Source organism: Ziziphus jujuba, chromosome 1, assembly GCF_031755915.1.
Source record: "Ziziphus jujuba cultivar Dongzao chromosome 1, ASM3175591v1".
Lineage (NCBI taxonomy): Eukaryota > Viridiplantae > Streptophyta > Magnoliopsida > Rosales > Rhamnaceae > Ziziphus > Ziziphus jujuba.
Genome location: NC_083379.1, coordinates 17629660 through 17648429, shown reverse-complemented (window position 1 = coordinate 17648429; position 18770 = coordinate 17629660). Strand labels below are relative to the sequence as shown.

General features: G+C 31.7%; 2 protein-coding genes across 3 annotated transcripts; both read right to left on the bottom strand.

Moving 5' to 3' along the window:
* Window positions 1-2525: 2525 nt before the first annotated feature.
* LOC107421163 (cysteine-rich receptor-like protein kinase 10) lies at window positions 2526-6268 on the bottom strand. Of its 2 annotated transcripts, XM_048467688.2 has the most exons (7): window positions 4980-6268; window positions 4249-4538; window positions 3930-4140; window positions 3551-3788; window positions 3194-3344; window positions 2952-3034; window positions 2526-2813 (listed from the first exon to the last, which is right to left on the bottom strand). In XM_048467688.2, the coding sequence occupies exons 1-7, from the start codon at window positions 5815-5817 to the stop codon at window positions 2669-2671; spliced, it is 1956 nt and encodes a 651-aa protein (XP_048323645.1). In that variant the 5' UTR covers window positions 5818-6268; the 3' UTR covers window positions 2526-2668. The 2 variants fall into 2 exon arrangements, with proteins under 2 accessions (XP_048323645.1, XP_015885829.1); XM_016030343.4 differs by having other exon boundaries at window positions 2526-3034; window positions 4980-6264.
* Window positions 6269-8284: 2016 nt separating this feature from the next.
* Window positions 8285-10309, bottom strand: LOC112492602 (uncharacterized). Its single transcript, XM_048467692.2, has 2 exons — window positions 9855-10309; window positions 8285-9570 (listed from the first exon to the last, which is right to left on the bottom strand). Exons 1-2 carry the CDS (start codon window positions 9966-9968, stop codon window positions 9229-9231), a joined length of 456 nt encoding a protein of 151 aa, XP_048323649.1. The 5' UTR covers window positions 9969-10309; the 3' UTR covers window positions 8285-9228.
* Window positions 10310-18770: the final 8461 nt, after the last annotated feature.

Here is an 18770-nt window from a genome sequence, read left to right as displayed (position 1 = left end):
AAAAAAGACCCAAAATGCCCTCACTTAAAGCTCAAATGCAACTCACAAGTTCAATTTATCAAAGGATTGAACGGAAATTGTTAAACGGACCAATGATGCAAGGTTTAATGAAGTTCCAGTTGTAAAATGCCATGAAAGATTATTTAGATACAATGTGTAAAACTTGGTATAGTTCGAGATGCAACTTTGCCACTATCACTAAAAAAGTATTACAGTCTCTATGAGTTCTGAAAAGATTTCTATAGCACTAGAACACCCTTTTTTCCTTTGATTGAAACTAAAATTTGTCTTTAATTAATGGTCTATACTACCCAAAGTTTTTAAACAAAAGGGGAAAAAAAAAATCCTACTTAAAGTTTTACACCCTTATTGAGTTGGCTATCAACTTTAATAAGAATTTGGATAATCTTCTCAAAGTGCTTTAGACTCTATAAAGAACTTATAACCAAAACCAATAAAAGTTAGAAGTTGAAACTTTGAAGTAGTTAATTTTTCTTTAGTCTTAAATAAGATTTTTTTTTTTTTTAATTTTGATTGGTAATTTACTTTTAGAGTGATGCTATTATAACACCTCACCTTTATTGGCAAACCTATGATTCTCTATCAATATTGTTTCCAATTTAGCCACTACACCCAATATGAGATTTTTTGTTCGAAGCCTCCCAAAAGATCATCCATCCCTAGTTACTCTTGTCTAAGCACTCTTAAATTCAGAGTTCTCTTTAACCATGAAACCAACTACTTTAAAAGGCCTTGGTATTACAAAAGTGGCTATCATTATATTTGAATCATCCACTTTATCATACTCGGATGATGTGAGATTGGATACAAAGTAGTCTACCAATGGCTCTTATATCCGCCCGCATTTTTCATTACAGTCTACTCCCTTTGGGGCCTAGCATTTTCGTTAGTCTACTTCTTATCTGGTACAGACTTTGAAACCATTTATAACACCTGCCTCTACTGGTAGACTTGTCACTCTCTACTGATATTGTCTCAAATTTAGGCATCGCACTCGATGCAGGATTTTTGTTTAGAGCTTCTCAAGTGGTTGCCAATCTCTGGACTACCTTTGCCAGAACATGCTTAATTTCAGAATTTTTCAAACCTTAAAGCCAATCCTACTTGGAAAAGGCATTGGATTTATTAGAGTGACTAATATTATATTTGAACCATCTCCTATATCATACTGGACTATACAGGATCGGACACCAGATAGTCTGCCAATGCATTTTGCACCTAGTCACACTGGTCTTTACGGCTATACTTACCAAATTTGTTTACCAAAAGTAAACAAAAGTTTTGATAAATAATGACGTAGCTGTATATGAGTGGTTAATAGATTATTCATACCCTATAATCATGGTAGAAAAATTTAATTGCATAATGTCACGTCCTTATTTAGTAAAATTTTGGTAAATAAATTTGATAATTGTAGAATTTGTGTTATTTTTATTATGTAGTAACCAACATTGATGATATGGAAAAGGAATTGACCATGCATCTATTTGTTTTGTCCAATATAACGATTCAAATTTGTATGCATTAAATGCCTTATGCTCTTCTACTTGAAATTATGCTATTACAGGGCTTAAGTGTCAAAATGCAAAGGTACAAAAATGTAAAATTTTTAAATTATATTGAAGATTATACAATTTAAAAAAAAAATAAATTATATATATATATAATTTAACATATTAAATTATAAAAGTCTCCTAATTCTTACCCTCACTTGCTAGTTTATTTTTGAAAATGTTTTCAGATTATTAAAAATTAAAAATTAAAACTGTAATTCTGATTCTATATCCCTTTTTTTTTTAAATCCTTAGAAAAAGTAGTACTTTTATTTCAAAAAGAAATATACTGTTCATTTCAACAAAAAAATTTGCTTTTTAAATACTAAAAATTTTTGAGAATGGAATGACCTTGTTTCTTCTTTCTAAGGGGGGAAAAAATAATAATATTATAAGTATCAACTAATTTACCAGTATATCTATTAAATGAACACATATCATTATTTGATTGATTGACATATTAATATAATTAAGAATTATTAAATATAAACCAAACAAATAAAAGCATATATATTGTTAGTAGATATATTGATAGACTAAATGATTTCTATAGCATTATTTTGAAAAAGGGATAAAAAATAGGTTTCCTTTTATAATTTTATATTTAAATTATACACAAAAAAGTTATTGAATTTGAATATAGTTTAAAAATTTTGCATTTTAGTTCCTTTTTAGTCTTTCCTAGTCAGCAGTTTGTCAAGAGTTAAAATGGACCGATTTGTGACAATGTGGTGAGTTTAATTTGAGAGCCGAAATCGCAGTGCTCTAAAATGAGAGGCACTATAATATACTTAAAACTTGTTTCCTTAAACAAGTAATTTACTTTATATGATGATGAAAAAGGGCCCCAAAAAAAAAAAAACTTTATATGCTTTATTATTATTATTATTAAAAAAAATAAAATTAATAATCTTCTCTTCTTATTTATTAACTTATCCAGTAATCTTTCACTAAAGAAAATTAATATTAAATATAATTAAAAAATTAAAATAGGCGATTTACATAAAATAGAATAAAAAGGAAAATAAAATACCATGTAGGGGTGGTGATGTAGATTTTCATAACATGCATGTTACAGATGAGATCTCACATAACTAACGAGGGTAAGGATCAGTAATTGAAACCCCATTTGTCGACAGTTGGACAGAATTCGCTATTATGGTTCTAGAATGATCATCAGATTCTATGGCCCCTGAATTGTAATCCGATACTAATGACATATCGTCTGATCCAATGGTGCTGCTGCCCATAAAAAACGCAGGGCGTGAGGGTAGAGGGAGAGTGAGAGAGTTGCTATTAAGCATCAGAACAATTGAATTCATGGTTGGCCTATCACTTGGATTTTCTTGGACGCACAACAATGCTATGTGAACGCACCTCATTATCTCACTTGTTGAACCACCCCTCATCATGCCATCTACAACATTAATAGCTAAGCCCTCCCTCCAATTTCTCCATGCCTGAATTGATCATTTGTTGTTCAATGTGAAAAGACGATAACGCAAGCATTTATTTATTTTTATTTTTTTTTTGATAATTTGAAATTAATGTATATTTCTTTGTCTTTCATTTGCAAATTTGGTAAAAGGAAAATTTATAGCAGTGATAATGTTACTTACATAGCTTAACAAGTCTTCTACATTCTCTCCCTGATGGAAACTGTTATTTTTTTGTCCACTTATAATCTCCAACAGTAATACTCCAAAACTGTAGACATCAGATTTAATTGAAAATTGCCCATTCATTGCATACTCCGGAGCCATGTAGCCACTGTAAAACAATAAAATAAAATAAAATAGAACAAAGGCCAACGTTAGTAACATAGAATTTGTGTTTCTTGAATCTTAATATCTAAGGTTTGCATTTTCTAATTATTGCTGCTCTCTTTATGATGCTTGATATCTTTATTCTATTTGATTCTATGGTACAACTTACATATCTTATAAGCAAGACAGATATGTTAGATTTGTACTTACTAGGTCCCCACTATTCGATTTGTATTGGCTTGAGTTTGATCAACTATAAACAACCTTGCCAGGCCAAAGTCTGAAATTTTAGGATTCATTTCTGCATCTAACAAAATATTACTAGCTTTGAGATCACGATGAATAATTCTAAGACGAGAATCTTCATGAAGGTAAAGGAGCCCTCGAGCAATGCTTCCTACAATTTTGTGCCGCGTTTGCCAATCCAAATTTGCTCGCTTGATTGGATCTATATTAATTTCGAACAAATTGTTAAAACCGAGTAAATAGGCAAAGGTGTATACCCTTCTGAAAGAATAAAATAATATTTCACGAATAAAGTACTACAGGAGAAGAAATTATACGACCAAAAGCAGAAGTGCATGAGTACCAAATATGAAATGATCAAGACTAGCATTTGGAACAAATTCATAAACAAGAAGCTTTTCATTTCCATGCAAGCAGAAACCGAGGAGCCTAACTAGATTGCGGTGCTGAAGCTTGGCAACCAATAAAACCTCATTCTTAAATTCAAGCTGTCCTTGGCCAGAATCTCTAGACAACCTTTTCACCGCTATATATTCGCCATTGGAAAGCTTACCCTGAAGATAGTGCATAACAAAACATTAAACTTTTTTTAAAAAATTAATATCATTATTCAACCAATTAATTTGTGGTCCATCAATTTGTTAGCCATTATATATCCGTACCCTGTAAACAGGACCAAAACCTCCCTGTCCAAGCTTATTTGCCGCAGAAAAGTTTTCAGTGGCAACTCTGATTGTGTTGAAATCGTATTGCAGGGATTCCGCAGTTGCAATTTCATCCACTGCTTCAGGTTCTGCGCGATCTGGCTTAGATAAATTAAAATGTCTTCGTTTCCCATTTCTCTTTGCCTTTCTCAGCCTTAAATAGGCGCAAATGGAGATAATTAGTACCACAGAAACAGCTATTGGCACGACTATAAAGATGATAGTTTGAGATGTGTTACTCTTCTTTCCTGTAAGGATATCAAGTGAATTTTATATTGGAAGGGTAAGATAACAAATTAATTTATTTAAATAAACTATTAACTTCGTAGGAAGGAAAAAATATGTAATTGTACTATTGCTAAAAGTAATAATCTACATATAAAAATATTTCACTATAATCCTTTTTTTTTTTTTTTTTTTTTTTTGTGTGTGCAGAAATACATCCATATTTTAGAAAATTTCACAATAGCCTCGGGTATTGAATTTTTATTTTAATTTGTTTTCTCTCTCTAGCTTTTTGGCAAACAGCTAGTTAATTGTATTGGAAATGAAACTTTTAACGTTTTATCAGAAATATTCTATCAAGCTTTATCTTTTACAGAAAGCAACTCATAAACATGTGTCTGTAATAATAATAATAATAATAATAATAATAATCAAAAAAATGATTGATGTATAAATTTTTATACCTTGGGTAGCACTAGGAGGAATGTTGACCGATTTTGGAGGATCAGGATCGTAGAAGATTTCGATCTCATACCTAATGTTACAGCTTGGAAGAATAACTCTTCCACCTTGTTTGCCAGCACTATGAATTGGAATATCTCCTATAGCTTTATCTAAGCATTTGGTGCAATTGTTCCTGGACAAATCTGGGGTGCACTGCACAAGTGCATATATAGTTTTAAAGTAATCCGGAACAGGTTGATTTCCAGTTGCATATTTCCAAAATGAGTCACCAGCCGCAGCTTTACTTTTCAGGTCAGCCAATAAGGTCATGAGGACTTCATTAAAGCCATCAACATTCGATGATGTTACGTTATTAGTATTCCACAAATAGAATCTTGGATGATACTTCACGACTCCGGCAGATATGGAGTCATCATCACTTGAGTAGTGTAACACGCATTCGTCATAACCTCCCATTGCGCCTTTCCGATTAGGACAACCGTCGGTGAGACGATGTGCAGAGTTGTTGAGGCACCTACGGCAAGCCTCCGGCTGAACGTCTCCTCTGCAAAGTCCGATTGCGTGAACGTGGTCGGGGTTATGGCCGTAAGAAGGATTGTAAAATCCATAGTCAATCGAGGTGTTTGAAGGAAGGGTGGAAAGGAGGTGATTGAGGTTTATTTGGTAGGTGCTGTTATTGGTGAAGTTACTACCTAGACACAAGGCGCCGTATCTCAAGGCTGGCTGACCAAAGGCTCGAGTGATCATGAGAAGTAAAAAGATGGAAAAATTAACATAAAAAGAAATACTCAAAGACGCCATTGCTGCTGCTGCTTGTTGTGGGCGTCTGTAAATCATTGAAAGGTTTGTAAATTGTGCAAAAACTGATCATAGGAACTTTAATTTTATGTGGTTTGATATATTTGTACAGAGCTTGTTTCCTTATCCTTAAGTTGTACATTGGGTTTCACCTGGAAACATCCAGGTAGGAACAGTCAACGTGTTTTATTTTATAAATATTGGTTTTAAAAACAGCTAATACAATTTCTTGGAAGATATATAAGACGGTGTGGTTCATTTAGACATTTTCAAATAAAAAGTAAGCAAGTATTTGCAAGAATAGTTTAGTGGTAAAAACCTTTAAGAATTTACTTCTAAATCTTAGGAGATTTATGTGAAATTCTCTTTCTTTTTTTTATCTAAAATATATTGTAATTCTAATAAAAAATCAAAATACAAAATAAAGTTAACATAAGTATAAAATAAAAGATTAAAACAATAAAAGGGCTGCTAATTGATCGAAAATGTAAATGTGCATATATATATATATATATATTTATATGTATGTATAAATAAAAAATATATATATTAAAAAAAAAAAAAAAAAAAAAAACCCTTAGGCACAGATCGAGACCGAAGTGAGGACACCGACAACAACAATATTGTGTGTAACCGTATTCTTTTAATTCTCTATCAGAGTGTGGGTCTTTTTTTATATTAAAAAAAAAAAGAGAGAGAGAGAAAGAGAGAGAAAAGAAAAGGGAGCATGGGTATTTTTATAGGGGAAAAAATAAGACTGTTTTAATTTGACTAGGGCACTTGGTTGATCAAAGAATTGACTGCAATGTATTTGTCGGTTTCTTTTGATAAAGATAGGACTGGTCGCGGGTCAAAACTATTACTTTTATTTCCTCGCGTATTTCTTTTGACCAAACTATCAATCAAATCAATCTGTCTGAGCGTGCCCAAAGATCAGTGCGATTAAACTTCGAGTCTTAACTATTTTTTGAACCCTTAAAAAAATAAAAATAAAAATAAAAAATCTCTTTGAACGTCGTCAATTAATTTAATTTATAAAATTCTAAGCCGACTTTCTTGAAAATTGAAAAAAAAAAAAAAAAAAAACTCCAAAAAGAAAAGTTTCACTTTTAACAGAAAAAAATCAGGTGGCTGTACCATCTAATTCTACAGTTTCACTTTTAACAGAAAAAAATCAGGTGGCTATACCATCTAATTCTACATGATCTTTCCATAAATTGTTGATACGTGATTAAAAAGTGATCGATATGATAAAAATTTTATGGAAGAATTATGCAAAAATAGATAGTTAAACAAATATGTATACAAAAAGAAAAAAAAAAATTCAACCAATGTAAATGCTGAAATTATGGGGAGCATTTGTTAGTTATAAGCACTTATAACTGAATTTTTCACTAGTTACACCTAACTATAAATGGTTGACGCTAGGGGTCTAAATTAACTTAGCAGTACCAAGTTTTCAAGCTCGACTTGCATTAGTTTAAAAGTGATGAAGCTCGACTCAAGCTTGCATAATTTGAATATCTTCTATCCAATATAGCTTTAACTCATTTGGAAAAAAGTTTAGATTAATTAACTTAACTCAGCTCATTATAAAACAATAGCCTAGAATATTTGAACATTTAATTTCAAAATTTTGGATCACTAAATTATTAATACATTAAATTTATTTTCTATATTTAATTTGATAATTAAATATATAATAGTATTTAGGTATCATAAATATTTAAATCAATGAAAATTAAAATTCAAGCTACCTACAAGTTATTCAAATTAAATTGGCTTCATGTATATTATATGAACTTTATTTACCACTTTAGATTGGCTCATTTTTTAGATGAATTGAATTCAAAACAAGCTTAAACCAAAGCAATCCAGAGCCGATTTGGAATGATTAAGCCTGTTTATAGCCCTGCCTATCATATCTTCAACATCACACTAATGGCAACGAGCATGTATTGAAAGGAAATAATCCTAATAGCTTATGTGTCAATATTGAATTTATCCAATCCTAAATATATAGGTTTAATTATAGCACTCTTATAGCATAGAATATCTTGTACGTGTATATATATAGCAGCTATCAAAAAATTAAAAAAATTAAAAAATAAAGAGCAACAATTACAAATTTTAAGAATTTTCCTAAAATTTGTCATCGAATGTCAGAATCCCATAAAATGATCACCTACAGAACCTTAGGATGGCTCCAATTAGGGGAAATCCCATAGAAATTTTTACAGAAAGTTCAGCAACATCTCTTCTGTAAATTGGACTTTCTAAATATTCTTTATATAGAAAACTCATTCCAACAGTATAAGTCAATCTTATTCCTCACTTTTTTCTATAAATTTTCACAAATTATAAAAGTGTAAAAATATAACTAATAAACCATAAATACCTTTTCATGTATTAAAACTTCTCACAATATAAAAATATAACTAATAAATCATAAATATTTCATGTGTTAAAACTTCTCCAAATATTCTCTGCATAAAAAACTCACTCCAATACTATACGTCTGCCTTATTCCTTACTTTTTTACTATAAATTTTCACAAATTACAGGAATTCATTAACAACAGTGTAAAAATATAACTAATTAATCATAAATACCTTTCCATATGTTACAACTTCTCTTGGAGTTTCATGTCGGAACCTTGGGATAGCTCTGACTTATCCCCAAATTTAAACTTAGCATAGAAAACTCAATTCATTAACCACCCAAACCTTTGATTTATTACAGTTCTACAATTTTACAACACCTCATAAATATACAACAATTAATATAAATGAAAAGATAATAAAAATAGTGATAATAAATAAAAATAACTTAGGGCCTAGACCCTACACTATACACTACTAAAAAAAAGACCATTGGTTTTGGTTGTAGAAAGTCATATATTAATCGTTAAAAGTTTTTACCAACCATAAAAACATAATCACTGCCTGATTGCGAAAACGTTGTAACTAATTATTTTTAGTTAACAACAAATATTTGGTCGTTAAAACTGAAAAATTTTAGCAACCAGATTTTGTTGTTTTGATGTCCACATTTTGGTCTATGAATATCTCTAAAAAATAATATTTTGACCAAATTTAGTAACATAAAACTATATAATGATCAATTTCATAATTATAAGTGACCAATATTATAATCACTAGAAGCAACATTTTGAGACCAAATTCTTTGATCATTGACGATCACTTAAAAGCTCTATATTCAGCAACCAAACTTTAGTCTAAATGTTTTATGTTTAGCAACCAATATGTTATGGACTGGTTGAATTTTTCTTTTTAAATGATTGAATGTCATGGGTTTGATTTATTCTTTCTTAGCTTAGTGTTGTTGGAATACAGAAACTTTTTTTTCTGTATTTATGCATTCTGCTAAGGACTCAATACAAGTATAACACTAATACTTCATACCAAATGAAGAGTCCAAGCACACAGGTCAGGATCTAAGAAGAAGTAAAATACATACCTTTCCAAGCTTTGCAAGTGATGATGGGAGTGAAGCCCATGAAACACTTCCCTCTGTCAGTTTTTTATTATTTAAAGGAACCTTGACCAAGTTTCTAGGGTTTCCAGAATTGACTAGGTCACCTGATGATTTCTTTCCAACAGATATTCTTTGTTCATTGGACCTGTCTTGATCATCCATGGTTCCATCTACAGTAACTTTCTTTGAAGATATCTGAACCTTATTCTCCTCTTTTGATGACTTTGAAGATGTCTGGATCTTGTTTTCTTCTTTTGATGGTAACCTCTCACTTGATGTACTTTTTCTAGGAGTCTGCAAAATGCATGTTTATTTAGATAATAACTGTAATTGTTTGCCTAGAATAACAGAAAGGGGAAAAGATCAGCAAGAAGCAATTGCAGTGAAAAAAAGATTAAGTTGCTAGCCTTAATTTCCAGAAGTGCAATCCTAGACCCGTTATTTGAACAAAAAGTTTAAAGACGAGATAACTCATGAAGAGGAACCGAAATCAATTCAAACAAGCCCCATAGACTGTGAAAATGAAACAACAATAATTCAGAAAAAAATCTCTACAAATCTGAAGTGCTAGAACTTACAGAAGCGAGAAGATCAGGCTTGGGATCATGTTTGGCGGCCCTCAATTTCGATGTTTCTTTACTCTTGACATCCATATTTCTTTCCCAGCTATTCCTCAAAACCTTGGCCCCCATCTCAATCCCCTAAACCAAATTCTTGATTGGGTTTACAGCTGCTTTCTTCGAACCGGGACTAGTCGAGCGAACAGAACTCCCAGTCTCCTCTAGGAATGAGATCGTCATGTTCATCAGAGAGAGAAACATAGGCGGCATGAGAGGAATCTGAAACCTTGAGGTAAGACCTTGGGTTGGGAAAAGCTCACCACCTGCAAGTGCTGGAACAATGCTCACAACTCGCAATAGAGAAGACCTGTGCTCGCCTGCAACTTTGACATCAGTGTTCATGTGCTGTAGAAGCTTCAGAAGGACACCCGGGACAAGATTCGCCATTGGTGGACACCTTCAGCAGGCATCGGTCTACCCCAAATCCTAAAACCGAGGTTGAAAAAAAATAAAATTAAATAAAGGGAAGGAGGGGAAGGGCGGCAAATTTCCCACCAAGCCAAAATGAAAATTTGATTTATTTGGCAAAACCCAAAATTAAAAGTAAAAATTTTATATTTTGTATGATAATAATTAATATAATTTTTTTATATATAATATTGACATTAAACATAGTATTAATTGACTTTGTTAATTTATGAAATAGTGTTAATGCTATAGAACTGGTTAATCTAATTAATCAAATGCAAATTTCAAATGGTATGTATATAAAATTATTACATATTTATAATGTGATTAAGTATACTTCTTTTTGAAAATATATAAATACAAATTTACAGTAAATATCAAATCAATATGCATATATATATTTCTGAAGAAAAAAATTATATGTATATATTTGTGTTCAAGTGTATATTACTAATATCTATGTTCGTATATGTATACATGCAATATTGGCTATAATGACATGTTAATATTGGCTATAATGACATGTTAAGTCCTATTTCAAAGGGATTTTACTTTTTAATCATATATCAAATAAGACTACTTTAATAAGTGCACTCTTTCATAAAAGATAAATGCATTGTATTTTAAGGTAAAATATTCCCTCCCTTTCTCTCTTTCTATATATATAGTTTTCATTATATGGGTTAGAGAAATCAAATTAAAATATTTATATAAGAAAAGAATGACAATGTCATTAATGTTTTTTGAATGAAATTTATATAGGTTGCTCTCTTGACAAATATCTTACTTTATAACGAAAATTATAGTAATATGGAAAATACTATTTATAATCAATGATGACCATCATTAGATAAGCCCCACGAAAAAAGAAAAAAGAAAAAAGAAAAAAAGAGACCAATTAAATCGAAACCAATTGAAAAATTGAAAGAACTGAATGCCATCAATTAGTTAGCTAAACCGATCAAAATGTATGCAGTCATTGTCCGTATTTAATTTTCAAAGCCAATAATTAAGTGAACTAATAAAAAATAACAAAAGAATTGAAATTGACGAACCGATACATGGATGCTTTTCAAAATGCCAAAATTGATTTTCTATCAAATAACCTACTGATTGAAAATTTCCATTTAAAAACTAAACCGATTAAATGTGATTGTTGAATTTACTCTTACCCATCATTAGTGACTTATTGACATGGCAACTTAATAAGCTACCAGTAAGAGTTCACTTTCCTATAATATAAGAGAAATAATAAATGCAATCAATTAATGTTTTCCAACTTAGCATAGGTCCCACTAATCACTAGTGATGGCAAATAGTGCATCTTATCAACATGGATACATCATGATCATGTCATTTTTTTCTTTGGCATTTTAATATTAAATGTAGTTGAATTTAAAATTTAAATGTTATCATCAATGATCATTGTTATTTAGACTATCCCAAAAGAGTTTTTAAGCAAATGATTAAATATTAAGCTACATGGTTAATTGGTAACTTATAGCTTCTGCATATCAAATATGGCTTCTAATATAAAGTGGAGGAGAGTTTCACTTTTATTAAAGTTATATATAATATTTTTTATATATGTAGCTATATTTAAAGTATATATAAATCTATGTATGTATATATGTACGATCACATAGACATGTCCACACATACATATATATATATATATGTGAATTCAAATACACAAATACCAATTACAAATATGTATATATATATATATATATAGATACACTGAGAGAGAGAGAGAGAGAGAGAGAGATAAGTAGTTATATATTTTTACATTATATTCTAAAGAATAAAAGAAAAATCTCAAATGACCAATTTGTTTATCACTAAAGGGTATTATTCTTTATTTTTAGTGTTTTTTTTTTTTTATTTATGCTATCACTTGGTTGCTCATGTTTAGTCTTCAAAGGTGTACTATATTATCATTTTTTTTTTAATTTCAAAAAATTTCAACTATCAACCTTTTGTTTACTCATGCAATATTTTAATGATAAAAGCTCTTAAGTTGCCTAAGATGTTATATTCATATTCTATCCCAAAAAAACAAAAACAAAAAAACAAGGAAGTCTTTTGACATTCTTGTTACATTATTTTAATTACTACAACTATATATGGTAATTATGTGCTCACCAAAAGTTGCATTGAGCAAACAATTTATTTGTGCTCTTTTTAAGCAACCAAGCTACATTTATTCACCAATTATTACTATTATTGACCAATTCATTGGCCACTAACACAAAATTTTAGGTGACCAAAGAATGGTCACTCATTTTATGCATTTATATTTATTTTCATTTTTAATTACTTAGACTATTACTAACCAAACTATTGGTCATTGATAATTGATTTCTGTGACCAATATATATTTAGTCACTGAAAAATCTTCTTCCTACTAAAAAAGACGTGGAACAATTTTCCCGTTTCACATTGATTAACCAACATTTAATTGGTCACTTAAAATTAAGATTTAGTGACCAATCCTTGGTTGCTGAAAATGGTACCTTACCATTTTTCCAATATGAGATATGATGTGATTCCGCCCGAGGCCGTTCAGCCGATAACCCGCTGGGATGCTGACTCGACACGGATGAAGACTAGGCCAATCACAAGAGCTCAAATTAAGAGATTTAAGGGCAACCTGGGAGTATTTATACAGAGGGTAATCAATCTCAACAGAGCTTGTCCATACTTGAAGATACAAAGTCTATTCGAAGCATCCAAGTGGTGGAAGCCGATACGGACCCAGGTGGTGGTTTTGGTACATTTTTTGAGTCCGGGAAGCATGAAATGGTTCCAATGCTTTATGGGTTCAATACATATGCCTAAGAGGTCATGGAATCAAGTTAAAGCAGCCTCAAAGGCAATCAAAAAGGGCTTGTACGGACTGCCTCAACAATTTGGCCGAATTTGCTGTATTGCTTGCTGGCTTTACTGTATTTTACTGTATTAGCCTTTTCTTATTTTTTCAAGCATGGGCAACGTGTGGGACTTCATATTCAGCTTATTTGGCATCCTACAAATCATCTAGAAGCTGATTTGAAGCTCAAAGAGGTCAAAGATTGATCAAAGTCAACTTGATCAAAAAGGCTAGCATTTTTAGTTTCCTAATTTGTTTTTACTTTTTGTTTTAGGAAACTACCATTACTTTTTGGCTTTTATTTATTTATTTTCTGGAAAAATAACTTTAGGAAGGTTTTTATTTTATTCTTTCCATTGTAAATTAATTAATTCCTAATTTAATATAAAGGAATTAATTAATCAAACTTAGATTAGGAAATGAAGTATAGTTTCAGCCAACTAGGTTTCTTTATGTGTGGTGGCTGGTTTTCTTTATGTTCTAGGGTTTTATTTCGTGGATTTGTAACCTATTTAAAGGTTTAATTATCAATAAGAAAAAAACTTTGATTTGAATAAGAAAATACTTGTGAGATTAATTATCTCTTTGTTCTTTGAGAACACCTAAAACACCATTAGAGAATTGGTTGTTTTAGCTTGACTTATCAATAGGTTTTCCAACCCCTATTGTGGCGTCTACATTATACCAAGGTTTCTAACCACAGGTTGGTTAGGGGTTGAGATCCATTCCATTAGAACTTGAACTTAATTAAGATCCGGGCTAATATAATACGGGTTTAGGAGCAGGTCGTCCTAGGTTCGTATCATTTGGTATCAGAGCTAAAGTTTGTTCAGGTTTGAATCTATCTTTATTTGCTTTATTTGTTTTTGTGTTATTCTGCAACTTTAGCATTAGGTTAAGGTTGCATCCATCCTATACACGTTCAGCATCTTAAATAAAAAAAAAAATTTATTCCTAGTTGAATTAGGATTTCCTAGTTTTATCGTATTTTTGTTTCCTAATTTGTTGGTTGTTTTTTATCATTGTTCTTGATAATTTTGGTTTTTGTTGATTTTCCTTTGCTGTTTTAGTCTTAAATATTTGCATTCATATATTCAAAAAAAAAAAAAAAAAGAAGAAGTTTACGGCAACATTTAAAAAAAACAAATAAAAAACTGCACATTTTGTTTATTTGGAGGTCACGGGTTTGGTGTTTGTTTTGGAGTTGGAATTGCAATTTTGGTAATTATTCTTGCTACTGCAGTTGTTTGTGTTCTGTGAGTGAAAAAAAAAAAAAAAAAAAGAAGAAAGAAGAGGTAAAGCCGAATAAAAAAAAAATAATATTTCAGTTTGTTGGAGTTTGATTTGTTTGCTGGAAATTTGTTGGAGCTGCTGGTTTTTTATTATTTATTCAATATTTGAGTTGCTGGGAAATTATTTTTGCTGCTGGATATTTGGATTTTGGGTGTTTAAATTTTTTTGGATTAAAATTAGTTAAAGGAATTGATAAAAAACTTGAATTACAAGAACAACAACCAACACTTTTCTATATTTTTGTTCTCTTTGATTCTTGTTCGTATTTGAATTTCTTTTTCTGGAATTTTATTCTTGAACTCATAATCTACTACCATCTGGTGCAGTTTTCAAAAATTCCAACGTTTTCCCATTATTTTGTGTTTTCTTGTCTAGAAAGCCGAAAAAATTAGGATTTGTTGGATTCTTTCGGTATTGCCTACTTTTTGCTACTGTTTTGTTGATAAGTTTAATTAAAACATACTAGTGATCTAATTGCTGTTTTGTGGGTGTTTTAATTAGAACTTTGAGATAATTCATTGAGTGGAAAAATGCAAGAGTGTGTGAGCTTAAAAGAGGGTAAAAGCCGAAAATAGTGAGCAAATACGAGTGTCGAGACCTTGTTTGAGTGAAACACGTGAGGGAGTGAATATTGTGAGGATTCATTTTATTTTTGCATTATTTTACTAACATGGCAGATTCTAGAATAAGAAGAGGAGATCCACCTTTGAGGATCAATGAGGAAGAGTCCGTAGCATTCCATGGCGATGCCCGAGCTACCGGGAGTGGAGACCAAATGGACATGAGAGCTGTTTTGCAGTCAATACAACGGGTTAGTGCTCAAGTTGAGCATGTGAACCAAAGGATGGGAAGGCTAGAAGTTTCCCAAGGAATTCCGAACACAAGAAATAGGCAAGAATTCCATGGAGGACGAGGTCGAGGACGAGGAGGTCGCGAGAGACCGAGAGAGGAATTTGATGAGGAGCCATTCGGTGGAGACTTTGAGGAAGGTATGGATGAAACTTTTGCTGTCCAAGATAGAGCTGGCAATGGAAGATATAGGAGGGAAGGAATAGATGACAATCTTAGCAATATCATGATCAACATCCCACCATTCATGGGAAAAAGTGACCCCGAAGCATATTTGGAGTGGGAAGAAAAGATGGAGATGATATTTAACCGCCATAATTATTCAGAGGCTAAGAAGGTGAAATTGGCAGCAATGGAGTTTGGCCATTATGCACTCCAATGGTGGACTAATGAGCAAAACACCCGAAGGAGAGTTGGTGATGACTTGATTACTACATGGCGACAAATGAAAGGAGCCATGCGGGAGCGATTTATACCATCACACTATCATAGGTTGCTGCATCAAAGACTTCAATCTTTATCTCAAGGACATGGATCCGTGGAGGATTATTACAAGGAGATGGAGATGCTTATGATGAGATTGAACTTGAATGAAGATAGGGAAGCAACCATGGCAAGGTTTCTTGGTGGTTTGAATCGTGAAATAGCCAATCAACTAGAATTGCAACAATATGTGGAATTGGAGGAGATGTTGCATGTGGCTATTAAATTAGAGCATCAATTCAAGAGGAGGGGTGTAAGATCATGGTTTGGAGGTGTTTCCAACAGTGGAAGATCCAACTCAAGTGGCTGGAGGAACAATCCCATCTATGAAAGCAAGCTAAAGCAGAAAGTTAAAGAAGAAAGTTCAAACTGGCCAAGGAAGGAGACTAGAATCAAATCTGTCCAAGCACCAAAGAATGAGGTAAAATTAGATCCTAAACCTTCTAGAACTCATGATTGTGTGTTTTAAGTGCCAGGGAGGAGGAGACATTGCTAGCCAATACCCGAATAGAAGAATCATGGTGTTAAAGGGCAATGATGAGCTAGAATCGGAAAGTGAAGACTAGGCCAATCACAAGAGCTCAAATTAAGAGATTTAAGGGCAACCTGGGAGTATTTATACAGAGGGTAATCAATCTCAACAGAGCTTGTCCATACTTGAAGATACAAAGTCTATTCGAAGCATCCAAGTGGTGGAAGCCGATACGGACCCAGGTGGTGGTTTTGGTACATTTTTTGAGTCCGGGAAGCATGAAATGGTTCCAATGCTTTATGGGTTCAATACATATGCCTAAGAGGTCATGGAATCAAGTTAAAGCAGCCTCAAAGGCAATCAAAAAGGGCTTGTACGGACTGCCTCAACAATTTGGCCGAATTTGCTGTATTGCTTGCTGGCTTTACTGTATTTTACTGTATTAGCCTTTTCTTATTTTTTCAAGCATGGGCAACGTGTGGGACTTCATATTAAGCTTACTTGGCATCCTACAAATCATCTAGAAGCTGATTTGAAGCTCAAAGAGGTCAAAGATTGATCAAAGTCAACTTGATTAAAAAGGCTAGCATTTTTAGTTTCCTAATTTGTTTTTACTTTTTGTTTTAGGAAACTACCATTACTTTTTGGCTTTTATTTATTTATTTTCTGGAAAAATAACTTTAGGAAGGTTTTTATTTTATTCTTTCCATTGTAAATTAATTAATTCTTAATTTAATATAAAGGAATTAATTAATCAAACTTAGATTAGGAAATGAAGTATAGTTTCAGCCAACTAGGTTTCTTTATGTGTGGTGGCTGGTTTTCTTTATGTTCTAGGGTTTTATTTCGTGGATTTGTAACCTATTTAAAGGTTTAATTATCAATAAGAAAAAAACTTTGATTTGAATAAGAAAATACTTGTGAGATTAATTATCTCTTTGTTCTTTGAGAACACCTAAAACACCATTAGAGAATTGGTTGTTTTAGCTTGACTTATCAATAGGTTTTCCATCTCCTATTATGGCGTCTACATTATACCAAGGTTTCTAACCACAGGTTGGTTAGGGGTTGAGGTCCATTCCATTAGAACTTGAACTTAATTAAGATCCGGGCTAATATAATACGGGTTTAGGAGCAGGTCGTCCTAGGTTCGTATCAAGATACCATGACCATGATATGGTCACTAATGTTTGCCTTTAACAACCAAAAAATTTTTGTTACAAAACCTTTGGTCACTAATTCCCCTTTTTTTTTTCTTTTTTTTTTTGTAGTGATACAATGCACATTTCAACATCTAGGAAATATACAGATATGAGTTTATGTCATTTAGAAACAATAAATTATAAGGTGCCCTTAAATAAAATCAATTTATTGAAATGTACATACAGAAATAAATGGATTAGTTAAGGTCATAACAATATTTCTGATAGCATCACTATTATTCAGGACCAACATCAGTGTATATTTTCTTTATATAAATATATATATACATAAATGTGAATATGTATATACTCTCTTAAATTTGAGTAACTGTTTGTAGACTAATAGATGTGCACAAAGGCTGAATTATTTTCCTAAAGGCTAATACATTTACCTGAAGGCTAAAATTCCTATCCAAAGGCTAATACACCTACTAGAAGGCTGACATACCTGCCCGAAGGATAATTCACTGCCCGAAACCTTACCTAGATTTTTGTTATTAGTACTGTATGAACTTTCCCTTTACTTTTTAATGTTAACACGTACATTCAAATCCATAAAGTCATCAGTTTAGATGAATACAACAATTATGCAATTGATAATAATAACAACAATAATAATAGTAATAATAACAAAGATATTACTTAAATTGAACACTCATAGCAAAAATAAACCCAATTTACTATATGGTATACTAATGCGCAATCCTATGATATCAATTGTTCATTGGTAAACTACTACCAACACGATCACAAGTGGTTGCCTATAATGGCCATCCATCCTACTGATCTTGTAGGTTGTAGAAATACGATACTTAATCGTTTATGGCTTTAATCGGGTTGTTGCTATGGTACGATATGGTATGCCTAACACATAATATATAGATATATATACATATATATATATGCATTGAAAGGAAACTTGATGCATCATACGATATACAAGCATTACTAAGTGTTCTCCGCATCGAGGAGGGAGGAAGAAGAGAACTTGCACATGGCCTCACTAGTGTCTCAAAGGTATCTATGCTAAACAACTTTACTACTGCTAAAGCATTTTAATAAATTATTTTAATTAAACACAAGCATCTATATTTTTTTGAAATAGATAAAATACTAAATGAATAATAATTTGTTAAATAAAGCATTAAATCCCAATTTAGTAATAAACATATATATTTTGCCCTAAGATATAATTTAGAAAAATATATCACTCATAGTATTGATGTTTATCCATCTTTGCCCTATGCAAGGTCAACCACAAGTTTTGTCCGGGTGCCTAACATGTACCATGAATA